The 25,851-nt window shown below is 36.2% G+C and overlaps 1 protein-coding gene and 1 long non-coding RNA gene across 6 annotated transcripts in view; one reads left to right on the forward strand and one right to left on the reverse strand.

Moving 5' to 3' along the window:
* Positions 1-6,382: 6,382 nt before the first annotated feature.
* Positions 6,383-8,274, reverse strand: LOC128237274 (uncharacterized). Its single transcript, XR_008261550.1, has 4 exons — positions 8,212-8,274; positions 7,766-7,861; positions 7,029-7,177; positions 6,383-6,790 (listed from the first exon to the last, which is right to left on the reverse strand). It is a non-coding gene; the product is annotated as an uncharacterized LOC128237274 (long non-coding RNA).
* Positions 8,275-12,142: 3,868 nt separating this feature from the next.
* Positions 12,143-25,851, forward strand: part of LOC128237275 (E3 ubiquitin-protein ligase rnf213-alpha-like) — a 123,267-nt gene continuing 109,558 nt past the window's right edge. For 2 of the 5 annotated variants that reach the window (XM_052952642.1, XM_052952643.1), the window contains exons 1-3: positions 12,428-12,667; positions 22,184-22,539; positions 22,948-24,458. In XM_052952642.1, the coding sequence (XP_052808602.1) occupies positions 22,203-22,539; positions 22,948-24,458 (1,848 nt within the window). In that variant the 5' untranslated portion in view covers positions 12,428-12,667; positions 22,184-22,202. Of the gene's footprint in view, positions 12,254-12,427; positions 12,668-22,183; positions 22,540-22,947; positions 24,459-25,851 lie in introns of those variants that run through there. The other 3 variants (XM_052952644.1, XM_052952645.1, XM_052952646.1) reach the window with 3 other exon arrangements.

Consider the following 25,851-nt stretch of genomic DNA (forward strand, 5'->3'; position numbering starts at 1 on the left):
GTAAACTATTCTAGTGTAAACTATTCTATTTTACCCATCGAGGGTTGCATGTGAACTGTTATTACGGTAATTTTCATAACTTCAGATCACTGATCATTTAGCTGATGAAAAACATTAAGAAATGATTAAAATAACCTGGTAAATAATTTATCAAATTCTTCTGAGTGATATAATTATATAATAAACTAGCTGTATGTGGTTGTCATCATTCGGAACTCCTCGGCCTGTTTTATCGAATACATCAGTTGAAGTAGTTCGTAAATTTTTGAATTACAAAATATATATCATTAATAAAATGTGGTGTTTTAGCTTGTATTTATTGATCTAAGTTTAAATTGATTGCCAGTGAAGTGTATTATTGCAAACATAATTAAGAGTCCCAAGGGTTAAGTCATTAAGTTTAACTGCTAAATTAAATTACTACGCGATCTAGTTGCAGAAGACTTAAACAAACCGATTTCTGAGAATGAAATCCGTCCTTATACATCCGAGGTTGTTTTCGATAAAATGACCGAGGAGTTCCGAATGGGATGTCAAAAGACGGCCATCTGTCTTACAGGGGCCCTCAATCGTCTGGAAAATAATTTAAGAAAGATTGAACTCAATACGGTTTTATAGTAATAAAAATAAAATGTTTGACGTTTTAATTATAATAAAAAATATATATTATGATCATCAGAAATAAATTGTAAGACCGATTTGTGGTATTGAAGAACCAATTCTATTACAGATAGTAATAATACATGTACTTGTGTATTTGTGGTCGAATACCATGCTATTCAAGAGACACAGCGGATTAATGTGATTAAAACAAAGGGGGTTTATTAACGGTATTTATATTACGCTAATTAACTTTTCCGGTAGGTTCACGAGTTATTTTATGTATCATTTTCAAACACTACCAAAGGACTTAAGTGCCAATTACCATGACGAACCCTTTCAAAGGAGTCGAGATCGACCAGGGAAATTAAACAGTATAAAAGTACAGAAGATCATCAACGAAAATGATTTAATTTCAATGAACCAATGGAATAGATCAATATATTTAAAGAAAACAACTTGTAACCTTTCATGTTTATCCTCGCAACCACTTTAATTACTTTAACATTCCTAAAATATTAATATACATTACATAGAGCAGTATTTTAAAGAAACAATCCATGCTAAGGAAAGTCTACTATTTAAATTAAGGTCGTTGATGTATTTAATCACGCTGGGTACCGGAGGAAGGCGGTATTCAGGTTGGATGCCGGAGAAAGGAGGTATTCAAGCTGGGTACCGGAGGAAGGCGGTATTCAGGTTGGATTCCGGAGAAAGGCGGTATTCAAGTTGGGTACGGGAGAAAGGTCGTATTCAGAGTGGATTCCGGAGAAAGGCGGTATTCAAGTTGGGTACGGGAGAAAGGCGGTATTCAGAGTGGATTTCGAAGAAAGGCGGTATTAAAGTTTGGTACGGGAGAAAAGCGGTATTCAGATTGGATTCCGGAGAAAGACGGTTTTCAAGTTTGGTACGGGAGAAAGGTGATATTCAGATTGGATTCCGGAGAAAGACGGTTTTCAAGTTGTGTACGTGAGAAAAGCGGTATTCAGAGTGGATTCCGGAGAAAGCCGGTATTCATGTTTGATATCGGAGAAAGGCGGTATTCAAGCTTGATATCGGAGAAAGGCGGCTTTCATTGTACAAGAAATACAAGGTAGAGGAATCTTAATTTGAAGTCGGGTATATGTTAACAAGAAACATAAGCTCCAAAAGCTATTTTCTGACATAAAGCTGGGAACAATAGACAGGCAGTATTCAGAGTGGATACCGGAGAAAGGCGGTTTTCAGGCTGAGTACCGGAGAAAAACGGTATTCGGAGTGAGTACCAGAGCAATGAAGTAATCAGAGTAGGTACCGGATAAAGATGGCATTCAGAGTGGGTACCGGAGGATGGCGACATTCAGAGTGGATACCGAAGAAAAACTGTATTCAAACTAGGTACCGGAGAGAGGCGTATTCAAAGTGGGTACCGGAGAAAGGTGGTATTCAGAGTGGGTACCGGAGAAAAGTGGCAGTATTCAGAGTGGGTACCGGAGAAAAGTGGCATTCAGAGTGGGTACCGAATAAAGGCAGTATTCAGAGCGGATACCAGAGAAAGGCAGTATTCAAAGTTGGTACCGGAGAAAGGTGACATTCAGAGTGGAAACCGGAGAAAGGCTGTATTCAGAGTGGGTACCGTAGACAGGCGGTATTCAGAGTGGGTACCGGATAAAGGTGATATTCAAGGTTGGGTACCGGAGAAATACGGTATTCTAGCTGGTTACCAGAGAAAGGGGGATTTAAGGCTGAGTACCGGAGAAAGACGGAATTCTCAAGAGCAGTGTTTATTTCCTACTTAGCAATAATAGGGAACTTATCGTTGTAAACTCAAACCGTATCATCAATTTAAGAAGTTTAATAGTTTATTTAAGACTCATCAATACAACATATATACATTCAATGATAACATATAACATTAAAATGTATTGCTACTCAAACAATGAGTTACATGAGATTATATAGTCACACCACCATACTATTACAACAAGCGAATGATATTAGATACAACATTAAGTAATGAGCTCATATAGTGATAACAATATATTTATTATAAATAGTCCTTTCAATTTACAACACGTCGGATTAAAAAAACGCATCATGGCATTTATTAGGAAGTCTTTTCCGGAAAGGAAATTCCCGGAATGGTAAGACGATAAGCTTGTATTCCTATACCGTTGGAAACAACAGAATGGACATAGTTAAAACAGAGGTGCTGTATAACGTTAGTATCTCTCTTAAAAACAAGAACCATCCTCAGACTACATAGAGATCACATGACCGATCCGCTTTGCTGCTAAACATAGCAAATCTGACTTCGGGGAGGAGGACCGTTTTTTATAATCGCTCATGGGTCATGCATATTTATAGAGTCACCTTTAAAGGCAACATGGAACAAGGTTACGTAAGAAGGGACCTGAAGGATTGTTCCCAAAAAGCACAGGCATTTATTTACATCATGCTTGTGGACCTGATTATTGTGGTGTAAAAAGCTGCTCGTATATTTTTTCTTGTTATATTCGAAATCTCACACAAAGGCTGATCTCACAGTGAGATGTGCTCTGTCCGGAACAGACATGAAGGCGTGCCGCTCTTGTTGATACAGACACCTATAAATCCTGAATCCCAAGTTTTGTTTATTATATAATGAGAAGTTGCCTAGGTTGTGAGCTCATTCAAAGAATACCATTAAGGCTCCAATTTGCTCACCTATCCTAAGATATCTGTGGCTTAGAGTGGTTGATATACTGGAGGAAACGCGGTTACGACTCATTATATGATCTTCGTGTTGAGGATCCGGTGGGCATCGATCATTGCCAACTTTGGAGTAATCCAATGTAGCGAAAGTGCCAATACATGTATATAGGGGAAATATGGTTACACAGTTCCCACTATTTAGTCTTTCAACAGATCAACTTACTTCCTACATATCGGTAAGGCCAAAAAAAAAATATACCTGTGTTTCCGGTAACATGGCGAAAAAAAATAGGGTCGGTCGGGATTTTTTTTTTACAGATTCGATTTTATGAAAAATTCTGTTGCATAAAATCAGTTATATTTTATCCAAGCTTTCCATAATTAACAAAAAGTCAGAAAAAAAAACATTGTTAAATGTCTGAAATCATTTCCTTGCCTTCGACTACCGTATTTTCCCGCTAATTTTGCCCATGAATTTTTCTTTTTGTATACAATACTCCTTTATAAGACGCGATCGGTTTTTAGAACAAATCGAGCACTCCAATTTCTACAAATCTATGATGATGTTCTAGCGAAACAGTCATTTCTCTACTAAAGTTGTTAATATGCTTGAGGAATATCGCCGATTTTCTTGCCAACTGTTTAAGCTCTCTTATAGGGAGGTAGGTTGATAATAGAACAAGTAAACGCTGATATTTATTTTACGTATCTTATTTTATTTATTTATAATTTATCATCATTCTCGTAACCATCAAAGTTTCATTCATATTCGTAGTGAATTCAAACATTTCGGTCATTGTTTTAAGATTCCCAGACGACGATTATTGATTATTATATTTTTTCGATTGTATGGTATTTTCTTACCAGCCTAGACGAAATCCTGGCAATCAAATGGTATCATACGGTATCACACCGACCGTTTTAGATACAAACCATAGCCACTCGCCTTGTTACCGCTCGTGCTCTGACGTCACAAATTGTACCGTTTGATCTGCAGCCGACACATTCCTATACATGTGTTGATATATAAACTTTCGCAGGTTTTTGTTTGGATTTCAGTTGACGGGACTTAAATTATGCGAAATAAATAAACATTGATAACTGCGGATAAATTAATGTTTTAAACGATTAATGAAATGTGAACCTCGCAGCTAAGCCTGCATGAATTCGCAAAGCCTAATCGTAAGAAGCCTGCATTATATACGCAAAGCCTAATTAAAAAAAAGTAAGTTCTATTCTGGACATGTATAAATAACAACGCGAACTATTTCCTAAATATTTTCATTATAAAGACAGCAAAATGTATCTCCTGTGATCAACCATAAACATGCGTTTGCCAATTTGAAAACATCGGACAGGGTTCGCCGAAATCCGCCATTTTGTTTCCCTGTTTACAAAGCGTCTCGGTAATACATAATCAGGAATGAAAGTTTATTCTCAGGGAACAGAGACAGGCAAACAACGAAAATAACGACGATATGTTAAAATCATAGAATTAAAACAAAAACTAGGGTCGGCGAGGAAAAATCGGTTGGGTTTCCGGAAATACAGGTATTTTTGTTTTGGCCTAAGGATAATTCTTGCTCTTTAAGGTGATGTTTTTGTTTTAATTCTATGATTTTAACATTTTGGTCCTTGTTTAGGGTTTTGTTGGTCACCCAAAGTTATATTGAATATAGAAGGAGCTAACAATTGTTTTGCTATTTAAAGTTACTTAAAAACATCCAATCGCTCAGCTTCCAACGGATTACTGTGCAGATTTTTTTTCTTTCAAATGCACTTTTCGGAAAAATGAATTTACAAATACCGGTATCTGCCCTAGAGACCCGTACTAAATAATAACAACGGTAGATGATATTTCGTTTTATCTGTCTCTTTTCCGAAATATCACACCCTATTTTGTTTTACTGGCACTGCTTAAGAAAAATATCAAACTCTTATAAGAATGGTGTGAAAAATGGCTCTAATTAAATGTCATTGTAAATGATCAATTAATGGCTACTCGTCAAAGAGACATGGATTATAAGATGTAAAACTATAATAAGTTAATTAGAGGTTATTTGAGATTTCAGTACTTTAACAAGTCTAAGTCAAGTCATTCAACCAATGTTTCCTCTGCAGGGCAGCTCTACTCAGTAATGGCTAATACTAATTAAAATCGTCTAAAACTAAATTTTCCATCGAAACGTATATTATAAAGACTGGATAACTTTATGACCTCAATAAATTCTGTATTTCTTATCTGCCTTAATCTAGCCATGCGTCCATAAGTTAATAATTGCTAAACTAACTTATGTCTAGGCTACTTTGCGCTGAGAGGAGAAATCGAAAGAGATCGACGTTAGCCTGATAAGCAAGTTGGCAAGTAGTTTTTTTTTCAAGAAAAGTAACAGTTAGTGTGATGACGGGCATTCACGATTTATTCTATAATTTAAACTGTGAGGTATTAAGAAACTCCCCCCCCCCCCCACGGATGGACAGAGGTGAGAACGGAATAAATCCAACACCAAACGAATTCCAATCCTTCCTATAATAACCAAACTCAAAAAAGATAGCAAGATAAACTTGTTAATACGTTTAAAATCTTTAAAACTCGGTTCCTTTAGTTCTTTAGTTAGAAGTTAACGTTTTGGGACTCCAGCTCAAAGCAGTTAACTGGAGATTAGTAAGATTAGTAGAAATCTGGCACTTTGTTTAAATGTTTCTTAAATGATTGGTAAATACTTGAATAGATTAATATATAAATAATAAGTGTTAACATCCCAGCAAACATTTTATATCGGCCCGACGTCGGGCCGATATGGAATACTTCATCGGCCCGACAATGGCATTTACATCGGGCCAATGTCGGATGTGCAACACGGCTCGACATCGGGCCGATGTCGGCATATTTTTAATAGCCGACATTTAGCCAGCATGATGCCGATATCCTTCCTATTTCGTCCCTATTCTTATACAGATGGATTGTCATGCTCAATGACAACAGAACAAGATTTTGTCCTGGTTTATCTTCTGAGAGAAAAAATAATAATGCAGAGAAAATCAACCGTAAACCTACATGCATATTATATACTCACAAATTACTACATAATAAAATAAGCTATTTCATCTTATAAATTTTTATTATTATTATCATTGCTATAAATATTTAAACAATTGAATTATCACAGAATGTGGATAATACCCCTTAACAGTTTATCAAAATCAAGTTAAAATACAAAAACATGCCATAATACACACAGGCTGTTACTGTATAAATAAACAAACAAACAAAATAAGACTTGAAATAAAAGTTATTTCATTGAACAATACTTAAGGTAACACTACTGCATTAAACATTAAGCATTTTTAGCATAATATTGTTTTGTTTTTTCATCCCGGTGTTCCAAGGATGCACTCAGATATTAGCGTCTGCCTCATTTCCCTCCCACCATCTCTGTCCAATGCTGTCTTCAACCAGGCGGCATTTTTCGCTTGCACCTCTGTTGTGAGAAACGACGGAATTTCGCGACACCCTCTGGAATAATTGCATGTACTGTTAATAAATAGGCGAGATAGGTCTTTTCCAGGATATGGGTATTTACATAATGAATTTTCAAGGAAGTTGGTATTCTTAATTTTAATTGGGTTTTTGTTAAATGTGAATTGTTTTTTTTTTGTGTTGTTTGTATAAAATTTGCCTACATCCCTTCGCATATTTCTGGAGGGATTATATATTGAACTGTGCTTGAAACAAAGGTTAATAGGGTATATACCTGTAGAGATGGTGCAACTGTTTGGGGATCTTATAGTAACTGTTGTGATGCCTGCAGAACAGTCCTGCCATAGCCACTGTCACCTTCGAATGCCTTAGTGGTGTTGTCACTGACATTTATTCATCCTCATCTGATTAAACACGCTTTCTCTGAAATGCATCACATTTTGTTACAGTTACAAATGCATTAGCCGGTTATTCTGATCATTCTCCCCTTTAGGTAAATTTAAAGGTTGGTATAGTCAACCTGCTTTTCTTAAGTGTGAAATAGTCAAATACCCTAAATCACCTGCTTTTTATCAGTACTTTCGATCTTAATTCATTAACAGATGTATCATAAATTAACTTGCTTCACAAAAAATATACATATGCATCCTGACAGACTGATTGTAACTAACATATTATGAATATGAACACGTTTAATATAAATGGTAATGCACTAGTCAATCGTATCCACGGCCCCCCAGATCCGGTGGTATACCGGGGATAGCCGGGGAAAAGGGCCGGGTGACTGCGGTGGTTTTGTCATAGCGCCAAATTTAGCGGGGATTGGGCTTTATATAGTCTCTGGGGTGTGGGGGCATTTGACCGGGGTTTAACCATCAGTTCGTCACCGCAGGGCGGGGATTTTAACCGGGGTTGGCTGGACCGAAAGTCAAAGTCCCGGCTATTCCCTGGACCTGAGGGGGGCGTGGTTACAATTGACTGGTGCATTACAATTAGGACGTAAAGACATACCTCCCCTATGATTGCCTTTATTCCTCTATATCAGTGTCTCGATTTGCAGTTGTCCGCTCTCTGCAACTTTGATCGATCTTTCCACAATATACGATACTGTAAATTACAATGTCTCAATTATGATTCATAATTGATAACAAAATGTTCTTTTTAAATTTGTCTACAATGGAAGCAGATAAATTAATCGTTCAAACCCAACCAAATCATCAATGTAATACTTTGCTTTTGTGTGCACATATGCTACCTAAATGTAGATTTTAATCAAACTCATAAAACAACAAACTTACAAAGAGAACTAGTCACGAAAATATGTTACACAAATTCCTTTTCAACATATTTACTCGAAATAAAAGTATTTATATCACAATAAAACAATAAATTAACAGAATAGTACTATAATAATTCCTTATATTCATACGTTCAATAACGATTCAAAGATTACTTACCATTGATTAATAGCAAAACTGCAAAAGTATGATTTGACTTGCATCATCTTTTTGAAATGGCACAAATACCGCAGTTAATAAAAAACAAAATAATTTCGTAGATAAAAATCAAATAAACATGAACTGAATCTATTAATTACAGAATTAATTAAAAATAACCATATAAACTTAAATTGGTTTTATTATTTAATGATAATGAATGTAAATATTTATTAATCGCCAGGGGAATGAACTGCTAGTGAAAGTTGCAGCATATGCATTGCTCTCCCTTGAAGCAATACAGAGTATACAGGTGGAGGTTATATGGGAGACGTTTTCTCATTATTCAATGATAGAGGGGATTCAAAAATGGATAATGTCGTAAAATGACTTATTTGCTACATAATGGTTTAAAGCTGTCTATGGATATAAGATAACTATATGGGAAGCAGTTTTGATATATCTTGGCCGTAATTACTAATATGATTACTATATTGAAACGAAGTGTTGACTATATGGGAGTCAGTTTTGGTAAAAAAGAAAATCCTTACTATATGGGAACCAGTTTTGGTAACTCAACGAATATATAATCATATAACATAAGACAGTTGGTAAAAAGGATTCAGTGTTTGTTAAATGCAATTTATGGGTATACAATTACTATAAGGGAGTCAGTTTTGGTTAAATGCAATTTATGGGTATACAATTACTATATGGGAGTCAATTACTATAAGGGAGTCAGTTTTGGTGAACTGCAATTTATGGGTATACAATAATTATATGGGAGTCAGTTTTGGTTAACTGCAATTTATGGGTATACAATTACTATAAGGGAGTCAGTTTTGGTTAACTGCAATTTATGGGTATACAATTACTATAAGGGAGTCAGTTTGGGTTAAATGCAATTTATGGTTATACAATTACTATAAGGGAGTCAGTTTTGGTGAACTGCAATTTATGGGTATACAATTACTATATGGGAGTCAATTACTATAAGGGAGTCAGTTTTGGTGAACTGCAATTTATGGGTTTACAATTACTATAAGGGAGTCAGTTTTGGTTAACTGCAATTTATGGGTATACAATTACTATAAGGGAGTCAGTTTGGGTTAAATGCAATTTATGGTTATACAATTACTATAAGGGAGTCAGTTTTGGTTAACTGCAATTTATGGGTATACGATTACTATAAGGGAGTCAGTTTGGTGAACTGCAATTTATGGGTATACGATTACTATATGGGAGTCAGTTTTGGTTAAATGCAATTTATGGTTATACAATTACTATAAGGGAGTCAGTTTTGGTTAACTGCAATTTATGGTTATACAATTACTATATGGGAGTCAGTTTTGGTGAACTGCAATTCAGGGGTATACAATTACTATAAGGGAGTCAGTTTTGGTTAAATGCAATTTATGGTTATACAATTACTATATGGGAGTCAGTTTTGGTGAACTGCAATTTATGGGTATACAATTACTATAAGGGAGTCAGTTTTGGTGAACTGCAATTTATGGGTATACAATTACTATATTTGATCCATTTTTTGCATCTCTACTGTAGGCTAGGCATTGACGCACGTTACAATGAACAGCTATAATGATAAAACGGGATCCCTTACCGTCAACTGTTCGTTTTATTATAATGCTAACGGTTTAGAGATATCAAAACTGGATCCCATATAAAGTAATGCTACATACATACAATGCAATTAACCAAAACTGAATCCCTTTTAGTCAGTTAAGTCAACTGTGTATTTCAATATGTTTTCACTGCCTAAGGATATCAAGCCTGGATCCATCTAGTAGTTTAATACCCATACATTTATGTTGCAAAAATGCAATTAACCAAAACTGAATCCCTTACAGTCAGTTGCGTCAACTGTTCATTTCAATGTGCGTTCATTGCCTAGCCTACAGTAGAGATGCCAAAACTGGATCCCATATAGTAACTGTATACCTATAAATTGCATTTAACCAAAACTGACTCCCATATAGTAATTGTATACCTATAAATTGCAGTTCACCAAAACTGACTCCCATATAGTAATTGTATACCCATAAATTGCAGTTAACCAAAACTGACTCCCATATAGTAATTAAAGACCCATAAATTGCAGTTAACCAAAACTGACTCCCATATAGTAATTAAAGACCCATAAATTGCAGTTCACCAAAACTGACTCCCATATAGTAATTGTATAACCATAAATTGCAGTTAACCAAAACTGACTCCACTATAGTAAGTGTATACCCATAAATTGCAGTTAACCAAAACTGACTCCCATATATTAATTGTATACCCATAAATTGCAGTTAACCAAAACTGACTCCCATATAGTAATTGTATACCCATAAATTGCAGTTCACCAAAACTGACTCCCATATAGTAATTGTATACCCATAAATTGCAGTTAACCAAAACTGACTCCACTATAGTAATTGTATACCCATAAATTGCAGTTAACCAAAACTGACTCCCTTATAGTAATTGTATACCCATAAATTGCAGTTCACCAAAACTGACTCCCATATAGTAATTGTATACCCATAAATTGCAGTTCACCAAAACTGACTCCCTTATAGTAATTGTATACCCATAAATTGCAGTTCACCAAAACTGACTCCCTTATAGTAATTGTATACCCATAAATTGCAGTTCACCAAAACTGACTCCCTTATAGTAATTGTATACCCATAGATTGCAGTTCACCAAAACTGACTCCCTTATAGTAATTGTATACCCATAAATTGCAGTTCACCAAAACTGACTCCACTATAGTAATCGTATACCCATAAATTGCAGTTCACCAAAACTGACTCCCATATAGTAATTGTAAACCCATAAATTGCAGTTCACCAAAACTGACTCCCTTATAGTAATTGTATACCCGTAAATTGCAGTTCACCAAAACTGACTCCCTTATAGTAATTGTACACCCATAAATTGCAGTTAACCAAAACTGAATCAACTGTCTGGTGTATTATGACTTTATAATATTTGTTGAGTTATCAAAACTGAATCCCATATAGTTTTGTTGACTATACGGGGGTCTTGAAAGTCATTTTCATTTTTTGTTTATTTATTTTTTATAAAATCTTTAGCCTTATTGAAGTGTGCAATTGACTAAAATGGTTCAAGTTTCGGTTTATCGCCTTATCTGCCAAAATATATAATTGGATACAATTTGGATAACTATAACCTTTGTTATCAAATGAAGGCATTTAGTTTAAAGTAAGAGCATATTCAATAATTATAACTCCACAACAGTCACCGTACTATTATAATATTAACTATAGCAGTCCTATCGGAAAGTGATTGCAAATACCGGGTACCGGTAACCGTGCTTTTGCACCGCCCTTCAGAACGATTTACGTTAACCAAAATCGAATCCCCTAAATATTCGATTTCGTTTCCCATATAACACATACCGAGTATACATCGGGCCAATATCGGACCGATATCGCGATATTTATAAAATGTTTTTTGTCCATAAAAAACAAAAGCTATTGTTTATGTTATAATGTTTAAACATTCGAATTAAAATCATACAGTGTTATTACACATACAATGTTTCAGTCAATATGCCCATATTGGGCCGATGTCGGGCCGATGTCGGGCTGATATCAGCAAACACTGGCGGATATGCCGATATTCAGCCAACATCGGCCCGATATGATCATGTTTGCTGGGATATAACTCAACGTATACTGTACAGTAGTACGTGCAAGGTAATTAAACGTTACAATGTGGGTTAGTGTGACATATTTATATTATGTTTTGGTCGGTATTCGACACCAAAATGTCATTTAATATTATTTAAAAGCATTAAATGAGTAAAATCGATGTGGTGACGCTCCGATATAGCTTAGGGGACATCACTGCGTAGAAGATTGAGAAAATTATACAGACTGATAGTTTATGTTAACCTATTACGTCATTTACGCTAGAGGGCGTTCCGACTTTCGTTTTAGAAACAAAATTTCAAGGTAATGCGTCGTAGTGAAACGTTAAATTATTATAGAATAGGAACATGTTTGGGCAAAAATAGTTCTACAATTACGTGAGTAATGTTTAAGTTTTACATCTTGTCGAATTCATACCTTTAAATTAGTATTTTTTATACATATAAATATTTTTTTTTGGTAAATTCTACTTTCGTTTTCAATTTTCTGAAAATCATCGGATAATGTTCTCTATTCAATGCAAAGTGATGACAATGCATTTTCCTTTATCAGTATGTGACGATATCGTTTTCAAAAAAATGTTTTGTGAGTGCGAAACGCAATAGACGACTTGACGCCCACATTGCTTTCGATTTAGGAGTGATTTTAATCATTATTGTATATTCTTAATTTATAATATACTGGGCAGTTGCCTAATTCTGGAATTGCCAACAACCATGATTAATATAGAATGATCACAGTCAATGCAACTGACCTCCATAGCAACAGAAGGAACACAAAGGTGAAGCTATGTGAGTATAATCACAAAATAAATACCTCATAAATGTTGATTTTCTAAATGTCATTATTAAGTAACGTGGGGGTTGACATCACGCAGCGCAAGCTTTTATATTGAGTTTCCATAGGGGTATCTTGGAATACAAGACATACTATATGAAGTTTGTGACAATTCGTCAATCACAAAATGCAAAAATACATAAGTAGTAAATAAACTGCTGATACCATTGTGTTTGTGTTGTGTAGCATTTGATATGAAAACGAAGCAAAAATGTAGCAGATTTTACTTTCAAAATTTTGCAAATTCTGAGAAAAGAGTAGTGTGGATAGGCCGAAATTACACATACAAACACTTCGGAGACGTATAAAAAATATACAGGTCAGGGTTTCCGTCAGGAAATTCATAAGGCATGTCAGGAGGGGAGGGTTTGGGAGGGGTGTAAGCTCCAGACGTTGATTTTTTTTATTTTCGTAATCCAAATGGTGCAATTTCCTGCATTTTAAACATGTTTACAGTTATGTTCCTATGATTTAGAATTACCAACTCAAGTGCGATTTACATTAAAAATATTTGCGAAAAGGTTTAATTATTACTCTTCATTTATTATTGGTATTTCTCAAGTATTCTGATAATACAATATCAACGGTATTGATCATAAGCCGTATATGATCGACTCATGTTTCGTTTAGTGCGGGTATTATTTTTATTGACACCGTTGACGTCACAGCAAAATGTGTAAAACACGCTGTCTGCATGCTGGAACACAAAAGAGCCCGGAGCAAAGCGACTGCTCGTGGGTGTATTTAAAGCTGCAACAGCTAATAATTTTCAAGCCAGGTCGGCTAAATAATAACTAAAAGGGAATGTAATGAGTATTTTCAGACTTATTTATCTTTTTTCAAATAAATAAAAAGAATGATAAAACAATCAAAGTTTATTAATAAGCAACACAAAATATAACTTTACATAAAACTTAAGACGGGAACGCGACTCAATTACATACGATGACATAGGATATATATAACCCTTGTTAACACAGATATCTTAACACGGTTCTCAATTACAATTTATTAATTGGTAAACAAAAGGACAATTAACCAACGGACTCGGGATCAATAAACAAAATAAAACAACACATTATTTATGTTACCAAAATCAATTAAAACTTATTGTTTACTTTGCATTCATAGGCGATTATAGGGATGAAGGTCGCAATTACGACAATGGTGTTTTTCACACATTCTCATTTTGATAAAGAATAGGAGGAGTTTGGTTAATTGCAACGTCGATCCTCACCAACACGCCTTCATGGTGTTGTCGATCCTGAATGACTGATACAAATGCCGTCTGGCTGTCAGTCAACCGTTGCAACCGTTGCAATCGCAGAAAAACTGTGAATTTGATAAGGATTGTCGCTGCGCCGATTAAAGCATGTCGGCATATTAACGCGTGTCGGTAATTAGCCTTGCCAGCGGAATGCACGTCAGGCCCGACAAGCCATAAAGGCCTGGCGGAAACCCTGCAGGTTAAACATTGAATGCATGCTTTTCAATTAAATAGCATTTAAATATTTGTATATTGACTTGATGATGTTTTTAAAAAAATCCAAATATTAAGGCACTAAATGCATGTTTCGGACGTCGTTTATGTCCTCATTTTGTACTGAATATTATATATTATCAAATTGTTTTTATCTTTGATTCTCTTTCCATTTCGGTTAATTGAGGACCAAATAGTTTCTGTCAAAGTTGCATGCACTTACCATATTTCCCCGACTATAAGGCGATTTGCTTATAAGATGACCCCCTAACTTTGCCCATGAAATCTGGTGTTTTTGCCTAGACTCTTTTATAAGACAGGGTAAATTTTTAAAGCAAATCCAGCACTTGAATTTCTCCAAGTCTGTGGTAATGTTCAAGCTTAACAGTCAATTATCAACTAAATTCTAAATTGGTTCATTTGCTTGGAAGAAAATCGCCGATTTAATGTCAACTGTGATCCTTCTAATGTGGAGGTAGGTTAATAATAAAACAATGTTACACAGTTAAGGATTTTTTTTTTCTGTAGAGCCAAAGGTTCATTCCTATTTGTAGTAAACTGAAATATATTGGCCATGATTTGAAGGTTCTCAGACAAGGATTATTGATTATTATTTTTCTGATCGTATGGTATGTTCTTGAAAGACCTTGAAAGCAAACTCGACAATTCCTGGACCTATGGTCCTCAAACTTGATATGAAGGTTTGGCCTGACAAGTAGATAACCCTAATGGCTTTGAGGGTCATTGGGCCAAAGGTCAATGTCACAGTAATCTTTTACACCAAAAAGTTAACATATCTTCTCCCAGTGATATCTCAACAATGCCTGCACCCATGGCCCTCAAACTTGACTTGAAGGTTGGGCCTGACCAGTAGATGACCCCTACTGATTTAAGGGGTCAAAGGTTAAGGTCACAGTGACCTTGAAAGCAAATTTGACATTTCCTAGACCTATGGTCCTCTAACTTTATTTGAAGTCTGGGCCTAACCAGTAGATGACCCCTATTGATTTTAGGGCTCATCGGGTCAAAAGTCAAGGTCACATTGACCTTTAATCGTAAAATAATTTTAAAACTTGTCCCAGTGATTAATCAACAATATGGAAGTTGGGCCTTACCAGTAGATGACCCCTGTTGTTTTGGGGGGTCATCAGGCCTAAGGTCAAGGTCACAGTGACCTTGAATGCAAAAATGTTTGAGTGATAACGCGACAATGCCTGCACCCATGTCCCTCAAACTTAACTTGGAGGTTGGGCCTGACCAGTATATGACCCATATTGATTTTAGGGGTCATTGGGCCAAAGGTCAAGGTCACAGTGACCTTGATTGATAAAGGTTGTCCAAATGATTACTCACCAATGCCTGCACCCATGGCCCTCAAACTTGACTTGGCATTTGGACCTGACCAGTTGTTGACCCTTTTGATTTTGGGGGTCATCAGGCAAAAGGTCAAGTTCACAGTGAAATCTGCAAATATCAGTCATCATCTGAATATGATTTAAAACTGTACCTACTATCCTCACACGGTAAATTGTCATAATCTTAAAACTGCCTCAAAGGCATTCAATGTCAATCACAAATCAGCTGTCATTACGGTCCGTGCATATTTCATTCAAATGTCCAAGTAATCCTGACAACATGGCGCTCAGGGAGAGGAGGGGGGGGGTGGGGCATAATGTTTGACAAACAACTCTTGTTCACTTAATACTTCACACAGTTGTTCAAGACCATCACACAATAAGGTTACATAACTCCATATTATCTTTAATACAAGTTATGGCCCCTGATTGTCTTAGGACTAAGGTTAAAGTTTAAGGGCAGGTTAAAGTTTACGGTCAAGTTGGGATATTAATAAAAAAAACTTTTATACCCTTCATTCAATCGACTTAATACTTCTCAGAATTATTGACAACCATTTTACAACAAGGTAACATAACTCCATTTTAACCCTAAATACAAATTATGGCCCTTGATTGACTTTTTTCCATTTTTTTAAGCTCACCAGAGCACGAAGGTCTCAAGGTGAGCTATTATGAGTCAGTCTTTGTCCGTTGTTAGTAGGTCTGTCCGTCTGTCAACAATTGCTTAAAACATCTCCTCTGAAACTACCTGGCCAAATTCAACGAAACATCACAGGAATCTTCCTTTAGTGTCCCTCTACAAAAATACAACAAGTGGTCACGATTGATTAACAACAACAACAACAAAATGGCCGACTTTCTGTTTTGCTTCAAAAAGCATCTCCTTTGAAACTACCAGTCCACATTCAAAGAAACTTTACAGAAAGCTTCCTTGGGGACCGCCTACAAAAATACAAAAAGGGGTCACGATTGATCAACAACAACAACAGCAACAACAGCAACAACAACAAAATGGCTGTTTTCCTTTTTTGCTTTATAAACATCTCCTCTGAAACTTGGCCAAATTCAATGAAACTTCACAGGAGCTTTCTTGGGTGGCCATCTACAAAAATACAACAAGGGGTCATGATTGATCAACAACAACAACAAAATGGCCAACTTCCTGTTTTGCTTTAAAAAAACATCTTCTCTGAAACTACAAGTCCAAATTCAATGAAACTTTGCAGGAAGCTTTCTTGGGTGACCTACAAAAATACAACAAGGGGTCGCGATTGATCAACAACAACAACAATCTGGCCAACTTCCTGTTTTGCTTTACAAACATCTCCTCTGAAACTACCAGGCCAAATTCACTGAAACATTTCAGGTAGCTTTATTGCTTGACCCTCTACAAAAATACAACAAGGCATTTTGATTGATCAACAACAACAACAACAACAACAACAAAATGGCCGACTTACTGTTTTGCTTTAAAAAAACCTCTGAAACTACCAGTCCAAATTCAATGAAACTTTACAGGTAGCTTCATTGCATGACCCTTTACAAATATAAAACAAGGCATTGCATCAGTAAAGATGTGTTTAAATTGCAACATTTTTATGCCCCCGAGGGTAGGCATATTAAAATCGCGCCATCTGTCCGTCCTTCCGTCCGTCCGTGTGTCCGGCTCAATAACTCCGTGTCCGGGCTAAAACTTTCCCTTGTATGGACAGATTTTAATATAACTTGCCACATGTGTTTGGCATACCAAGACGACGTGTCACATGCAAGACCCGTGTCCCTACCTCTAAGGTCAAGGTCACACTTAGGTGTTTATTCACAATGGAATGCTGCATATAAGGACATAGAGTATAGGTTGTCGTGTCCGGGCTGTAACTTTCCCTTGTATGGACATATTTTAAAATAACTTGCCACATGTGTTTGGCATACCAAGATGACGTGTCGTGTGCAAGACCCGTGTCCCTACCTCTTAGGTCAAGGTCACACTTAGTATTTATTCACAATGGAATGCTGCACATAAGGACATAGAGTATAGATTGTCGTGTCCGGGCTGTAACTTTCCCTTGTATGGACATATTTTAAAATAACTTGCCACATGTGTTTGGCATACCAAGATGACGTGTCGTGTGCAAGACCCGTGTCCCTACCTCTTAGGTCAAGGTCACACTTAGTATTTATTCACAATGGAATGCTGCACATAAGGACATAGAGTATAGATTGTCGTGTCCGGGCTGTAACTTTCCCTTGTATGGACAGATTTTAAAATAACTTGCCACATGTGTACGGCATACCAAGACAATGTGTCACGTGCAAGACCCGTGTCCCTACCTCTAAGGTCAAGGTCACACTTAGGTGTTTATTCACAATGGAATGCTGCATATAAGGACATAGAGTATAGGTTGTCGTGTCCGGGCTGTAACTTTTCCTTTTATGGACAGATTTTAAAATAACTTGCCACATGTGTTTGGCATACCAAGACAACGTGTCGCGTGCAAGACCCCTGTCCCTATTTCTTAGGTCAAGGTCACACTTAGTATTTATTCACAATGGAATGCTGCATATAAGGACATAGAGTATAGGTTGTTGTGTCCGGGCTGTAACTTTCCCTTGTATGGACAGATTTTAAAATAACTTGCCACATGTGTTCGACATACCAAGACGACATGTCGCGTGCAAGAACCGTGTCCCTACCTCTTAGGTCAAGGTCACACTTAGGTGTTTATTCACAATGGAATGCTGCATATAAGGACATAGAGTATAGGTTGTCGTGTCCGGGCTGTAACTTTCCCTTGTATGGAAAGATTTTAAAATAACTTGCCACATGTGTTCGGCATACCAAGATGACGTGTCACATGCAAAACCTGTGTCCCTACCTCTTAGGTCAAGGTCACACTTAGTGTTTATTATGCCCCCCTTAAAAGAAGAGGGGTATATTACTTTGCTTAGGCATGTCAGTATGTCGGTCAGTTCGTCGGTTGGTTGGTCGGTCCGTCGGTAGACCAAAGCTTATCCGAGTGATAACACAACAACTCCTGGACGTATGGTCATCAAACTTGACATGAAGATTGGGCCTGACCAGTAGATGACCCCTATTGTTTTAAAAAAAGGGAAAAAATATCATCTGAGATATTTAAGATGATAAGAATTATGCGTGTACAATTATTTCTCTTATCCACTGCATCCTTGTCAAATCCGATATGCACCAGCGATTGTGCAATGACCATTTATTTCTACTTTCAGTTTCACTTTCAAGTTCTGGAAGTAAGAAAACAAAACCAAAAAAAACTTGATGTTTCTATGCCAATATTCCTATAAATGTTCTTTAAAAATAAATGGCAAAGCAATTTAACGGTATATAAAAGAGCCTTACTGTACTGTAAATTGACAACATATTTGTTATGCCCCCATAAAGTGGCGGCATATAGGGTTGCCCTTGTCCGTACGTACGTCTGTCTGTCTGTACGTACGTACGTCCCGAAGATTGTTTCCGATCTAATTCTTGAAAACCGTTTGTCTAATCCTCACCAAACTTTAAACACATGTTTGTGACCATAATATCTTGATCAAGTTCGATAGTCATGGAAATCGCTTTAGTCATTTAGGAGTTACGGCCCTTTTTTGCCAAAAATACTTCAAAAATATATGTTTCCAATCTAATTCTTGAAAAGTATGTGTCCAATCCTCACCAAACTTTACATACATGATTGTGACCATAATATCTTGATCAAGTTCGATAGCCATGGAAATCTCTTTTGTCATTTAGGAGTTACGGCCCTTTATTTGCAAAAAAAGACTTGAAAAATACGTCCCGAAGATTGTTTCCGATCTAATTCTTGAAAACTGTTTGTCCAATCCTCACCAAACATTTAACACTTGTTTGTGACCATAATACCTTGATCAAGTTCGATAGCCATGGAAATCGCTTTAATCATTTAGGAGTTAGGGCCCTTTATTTCCCAACAATACTTAAAAAATATCTTATCCGATCTAATTTTTGAAAAGGATTTGCCCTTGTGCAGATTATCCTGAATAATCATTATGGCTTATTTTCTGTGACAAAAAATCGAAGTGGGGGCATCCATGTCCTATGGACACATTTCTAGTTAAATGTTTATTTTCTTTTACGCATTAAAAACTTAAAATCTATTATTTAATTTTAAACAATAATAATATATATTTAAATGAAATAAATAAAGTATCAATTTTGATATTGATATTGAGCATAGCTGTTTTTCAATGCCATCAAATTTAGCAAAAACTGCCAAATTTATTGTTAATTTACATACTGGGCGGAGTTATTGACGTCATTGAGTTTGATTGCTGCTATTAGACATAGTTACTGGTTACAAACAGATCAATAATCACTTGTCACTTCGGGCTTTAATTGCTCTAGACATGTGTTTATATATATTAATTTAATAAACAAACATTCTGCTCATGCTTGCAGCACTGAATCGCAGAGCAATTCGTCTTTTTATCATCGTAAAATTCGGCGATTCTGACTTCGCTTGGATCTTTCGCCGTTGTCAAGGCTACTCAGTCGCTTGAGTTGCCTGGTAGGACGCATTCTTAAAAAATAAGCGTATAAAAACACAATGCTTTACATGTTTAATTGGCATGTTTGTTTTTTATTAAATTACATTTGGAAAAAACGGTAGCCAGATCGGGCTAGTTTTTACGGAAATTCGGTAGCCCGAGCTGAAATTCGGAAGCCTCAGCTATCGGACTACCATGAATTTCAAACACTGTGCACATCGTCAATATCTGAGCAAATACCACATAGTTTGCATTGAAACAATAGACAAGTGTTCCCATCCACGCTACCTACTTCTGTGCATGTATTGTAAATAATGTCTTTTTATTATTTGCCGTAGAAGTTCTGGTTAAAGCAGTGTGCTGTTTCTGTAACAGCTCTTGTTTATAAAAAATATTGAACACAAACGTACAGTTTCAATTATTTTCGATTTAATGATCATTCATGATGTCCATTTTGATATTTGTTCAGTACTTGCATGAATGAGGCATGTACTATCTAACATAGAGGTAAGAGAGATTGTGAGTTATCTGGACCAGTCATTAAGCTCACTTGGTCTTGAAGCAGAAAGTCCTAAATTACCTAGAAATGCAAATTGAATCAAATTTATCAATGAACGTTTTAATCAAAATAATGCATTACCTTACATCCAGACCCTTTTGACAAATATCGCATGAAATGTGCTCCATAAAACCAGGAAGAAAATATACATTGCTCCAATTAAAGATATGTGTCTCAATTAAAGAAAAGGTACACTTAATCATAAATTTATTTTTATATTAATATATATATATTAATTATAATGCCCCCCTTCAAAGAGGGGTATATTGCTTTCTACATGTCGGTAGGTCGGTAGGGCGATTGGTCGGTCCGTCGGTAGACCAAAGCTTGTCCAAGTGATAACTCAACAATTCCTGGACATATGGTCATCAAACTTGACATGAAGGTTGGGCCTGACCAGTAGATGGCCCCTATTGATTTTAGGGCTCATCGGGTCAATGGTCAAGGTCACAGTGACCTTTAATGGTAAAATAATTTTAAAGCTTGTCAGAGTGATAACTCAACAATGCCCAGATGTCCAATTGTCAACAAACTTGATATGGAAGTTGGGCCTGACCAGTAGATAATCCCTTTTGTTTTGGGGGTCATCGGGCCAAAGGTCAAGGTCACAGTGACCTTGAATAGAAAAAGGTTGTCCATGTGATAACTTGACAATGCCTGCACCCATGGCCCTCAAATTTGATTTGGATGTTGGGTCTTACCAGTAGATGACCCCTATTGTTTTTGGGGGTGATCGGGCCAAAGGTCAAGGTCACAGTGACCTTGAATGGTAAAAGGTTGTCCGTGTGATAACTCGACAATCCCTGCACCAATGGCCCTCAAACTTGGCTTGGAGGTTGTGCCTGACCAGTAGATGACCCCTATTGATTTAAGGGGTCATTGGGCCAAAGGTCAAGGTCACAGTGACTTTGAATGATAAAAGGTTGTCCGTGTGATAACTCAACAATACCTGCACACATGTCCCTCAAACTTGACTTAAGAGGTTGGGTCTGACCAGTAGATGATCCCTATTGATTTTAGGGGTCAAAGGTCAAGGTCACAGATCAAACTTGACATGAAGGTTGGGCCTGAGCAGTAGATGACCCCTCATGACTTTGGGGGTCATCAAGCCAAGGTCAAGGTCACAGTAGCCTTGAACACAAAAATGTTAACAAATCTTAACAATGCCTGAACCTATGATCATCAAACTTGACATGAAAGTTGGGCCTGACCAGTAGATGACCCTTATTGATTTTAGGAGTCGACCCTTATTGATTTTAGGAGTCATCGGGTCAAAGGTCAAGTTCACAGTGACCCTGAATGCAAAAATGTTTCGAGTGATAACTCGACAATGCCTGCACCTATGGCCCTCAAACTTAACATGCCTCTGACCTGTAGATGACCCCTTATAATTTTAGGGGTCATCAGGTCAATTAATAGCTTTTATGCAATTCTTATGTCACTTTCAGAATACTTGTTTGCAAGTTGTCTTGTTTTCATCAAAACGTAACAAGGTTGTGCTAGATTCTTTGTGTTTATAAACTCTACCCTACTTCAGGATGTAACAGTGCCTGTACATGATGAAGAAGTGTTCCAACCCGAAATGTGGGTTCGAGGGGGAGTGGAAGTTTTGTCAGGAATGTGGGGGCAAAATGATTGATCCTCCTACCAAACCTATCTTGTCATCAATCGTCATCATCTGTGATGGAGATGATGAAAGTGGCTCTCCTTGTGGGGAGGAACTGAGATCAACACAGAAGTTCTGCACAAGTTGTGGAAAACAGGTTGATATCAAGTTGTTTGAAGTACAAACACCTGATGTAGAGAAGTGTTCGAGATGTGGAACTATGTTTACACTCGGCATAAAATTCTGCCCCGAGTGTGGATGCAAGGTCCAACCAATGGCAGAGCAAGGTATGAATGCAGTTTTTGAACCTTAAAGGGAATTTAAAAAGTTGTAACAATGGGACTAACTTGAACATTTGGCTAATTGTTCAGAACTTTGTTAAAGTTAACAAGTGACTTTGATGACAGCATTGTTAACTTTTAAATGTTCAATATTTGATTATATGCTCATTGTGCTGAATGATGTGCTGACATATTCAAAATTAAAAAGTTAAGCTTTAACAGTTGTCACAAATTTAGTTAGTAATACAGATGATCACAAGTGTCTCCATTAAACTTCCAGATCAGTATAGATTTGAAACTTAACTTCGATAAAGTTAACAATTTTGTTAACTTTAACAAAGTTTTTGAACAATTGACCCAGTGTCTTTACTTAAAAAATGTAAGATTTAGATTAAAACAAAATATTCTTTCTAGCAACAGATGGTCCACCTTCTCAAGAAAATCAGGCAAGTGTTGTTGACAACTCTGACGCTGTCTCTGTGGCAACAATCGGTGAGGGGGGAATCCAGAATGATATTCAACATTATCAACATGCCCCTAACCAAATACCACCTTCCCAACCACGACAAGCTGAAGGACCAGATTTAAACATGGAAGTTTTAGAATCAGCCACTGAAGTTGAACATTTAGGTGTTGAAAGTCAAAATCAGAATCAAACGTTACACGATCAGACTGGGGAAAGAGATAAGCAGGAAGAGCCAGATACAGATACACCAAGTGCAGTAGATGTTCAGCAACGTGAGGCATCAAGTCCTGAACCAATAGAGAAACAGTCCAAAGCTAGTGAGCTGACAGAGGAGGAAGAAACATATACTTACAAACAAGTAGCTAAAAAAAGTCAGAGTCAAGAAGAAGTCAAATTGGTCAGTTCAGAGACAACAGATAACAATGAAGATGATGCAATGGATACATCTGATTTTCAAGGGGACAATAAATTACGTGTTTTCAACTTAGATGATGGAAGTGATGAAAGAAAACAGGAAACATTTATGCAAGGTGATCCTGGTAGTAATATAAATGAAGCAAATCAAACAGCAAATGCAAACAATAATAACTGTGTGGCAACAAATGCTATCCAAGAAGCAGATTCAAAACAACAGTCATTTATATACAAAGAAAATGTTTCGACTAAAGTTTGTAATGAAAAAAATGGAAATAATACAGCTGAAAGTCGGTTGGAAAAGTCTATAAAGGCTATACACATTGCTCAAGATGACACAATGAATGAATCCTCCAATGGTGAAACATTTGGAAAAGATTTATCAGATAAAGATGATAATGGCTCTGAAGATGACTCTGTTGATTCCGACAGTAGTCAATCTTTTCACAATGATGACGATACAGAAAGTACAACACCGGTGGCTTCTGGAGAAAAGAGACCTAAAAAAGCTAATAAGGGAGGGACAAAAGCAAAAAAAGTGAAAAAGAGAAACAGAAAAAAAGAAATATTTTGTGAAAAACACAATTTGCCTTTTGATAAAAAGGAAAAAGATGATACAGTTGAAAGAAAAACGAGGTCGAAAACAATGGAAGAAAAAAAAAAGTCTGGAGAAGTTGTTGATAATGCTGCAGAAAACAAACAAACAGTTTTAAAACCAGACGAAGAAGCAACTGCAAAGTCACAACAGGAATGGTTTGTTTTTGGACAACATAAAATGCAGACTGACCAATCTAGCACAGATGTTGAGAGCGGTAAGAACGTTTTTGAATCATCAGAGCAGACTACACCAAGTTTCTTTCAGAACAATTCAATTTCTTCACAGAAGACTAGCCAGGGCGGTTCTAAAAGTGTGGAGATTGGAAAGCCTGACAACAAATATAATACCAGAAGCAATGATGCATCATCCAAACCACCACCATCATCGACAGTATCTGGGACATATGCAAATGCTGCCTCACACGAAAAGATGAACAAAAATGATCAGGTAGAAAAGTTTATGAATATTTTTTATTTTGTAAAAATACTATTGATATTGTTGGGCACATATGCATGCATAACTGACCAAATTTCTTATATCATTTGCCAACTTGTTCAAACCAGGAAATGAGCATTTCACAGAACTTTATTTAACTTCTAATTGATTTAAATACCAAACATTGGGGTATACAATCCTAGTCAGTTTATGTTTAATTCTAATTGGCGAATTAGGAGAGCTAAACTACTAACCATTAGATCCCAACCATCCAACCTTCTTAATTCATGAAGTTATGTTACACGTTTTTGAATACATTTCAAATTATGGGCCTTAATTATTCAACTTAGAAATTTTGCTTATGGTTTTGCATGCAAGCACACATACGCCTTGGTCACGATATAATGACAAAAAGTGTTTCACAAAGGGTAAAAAATCAAAGTATTCAAATAGCCAAATTACATACGTTCCATAACAGTAGGGTCATGGTGTTATAATAATTCGAATAAAATCATTAGGTTCGAGCTCCAGTTTTTTTTTCAGGGAGGTTTATGTATCAAGGAATACTGAAAAAAAATAATTTTGTGATGTATATTTAAATGCTTTTGATAATGTGACAGAACTCTTTTATAATGCTTTTTTTAGCCAGACTTGTTGCATAGGTGCCAAATAAACAGTTATGGGCAAAATAATTGACTTTATTCCTTCTTAGTAGAAATAATTGAGATTTAACCATAAATGTCATGATATTATTTTGAATTTGACTGCTTGTGAATGATCTACCATTTTTAGAAGCCCAAGGAAGCAAATAAAAGTGATTTTTTCTAACACCAGAATCAAAAACAAACAAGGCCATACCAATTTTTCAGCATTATCTTGATGCATAATTTTTTTAGATCACTTTCTGTATCCGGTCCGAAGTGTCTACGGATGGGACAAAAGGCACACTATATATTTACTTATGAACTTTAAGTTCAATTACAAACCTAGTATAAACATCTCTTGTTGCAAAAATGCTAACAGAACACAAAAATGAAGTACAAGATATTTAATATTTCTAAATTTCAGTAAGACAACCTTTTACAATGTAATTGTAATTTGATAATCGGACCTTTTAAGTTCAGTTTTAAGTTGCAACTTTCAAAGGTGAAAATTCATTGAATTATAATGGTGTCAATCAGTATATGTTTTAAATTCCTCATTGAACACCAAATGTAAGATTTTTCACTAGTTCAGTTGTTAGAAATAGACACGATGTAAAAGTACCATGTGTTGTAAGTGTCTACGGATGGGACATAAAACTATTTAATGTAATACCAAGCTGCAGGCATAAGATATTCCCTGATGGTATCCACAATACTTATACTGTATCCAGTTACTAACTACTTCAATGTTTCAAGGAAAT

The sequence above is a fragment of the Mya arenaria genome, chromosome 6, assembly GCF_026914265.1.
Source record: "Mya arenaria isolate MELC-2E11 chromosome 6, ASM2691426v1".
Taxonomy (NCBI): Eukaryota; Metazoa; Mollusca; class Bivalvia; order Myida; family Myidae; genus Mya; species Mya arenaria.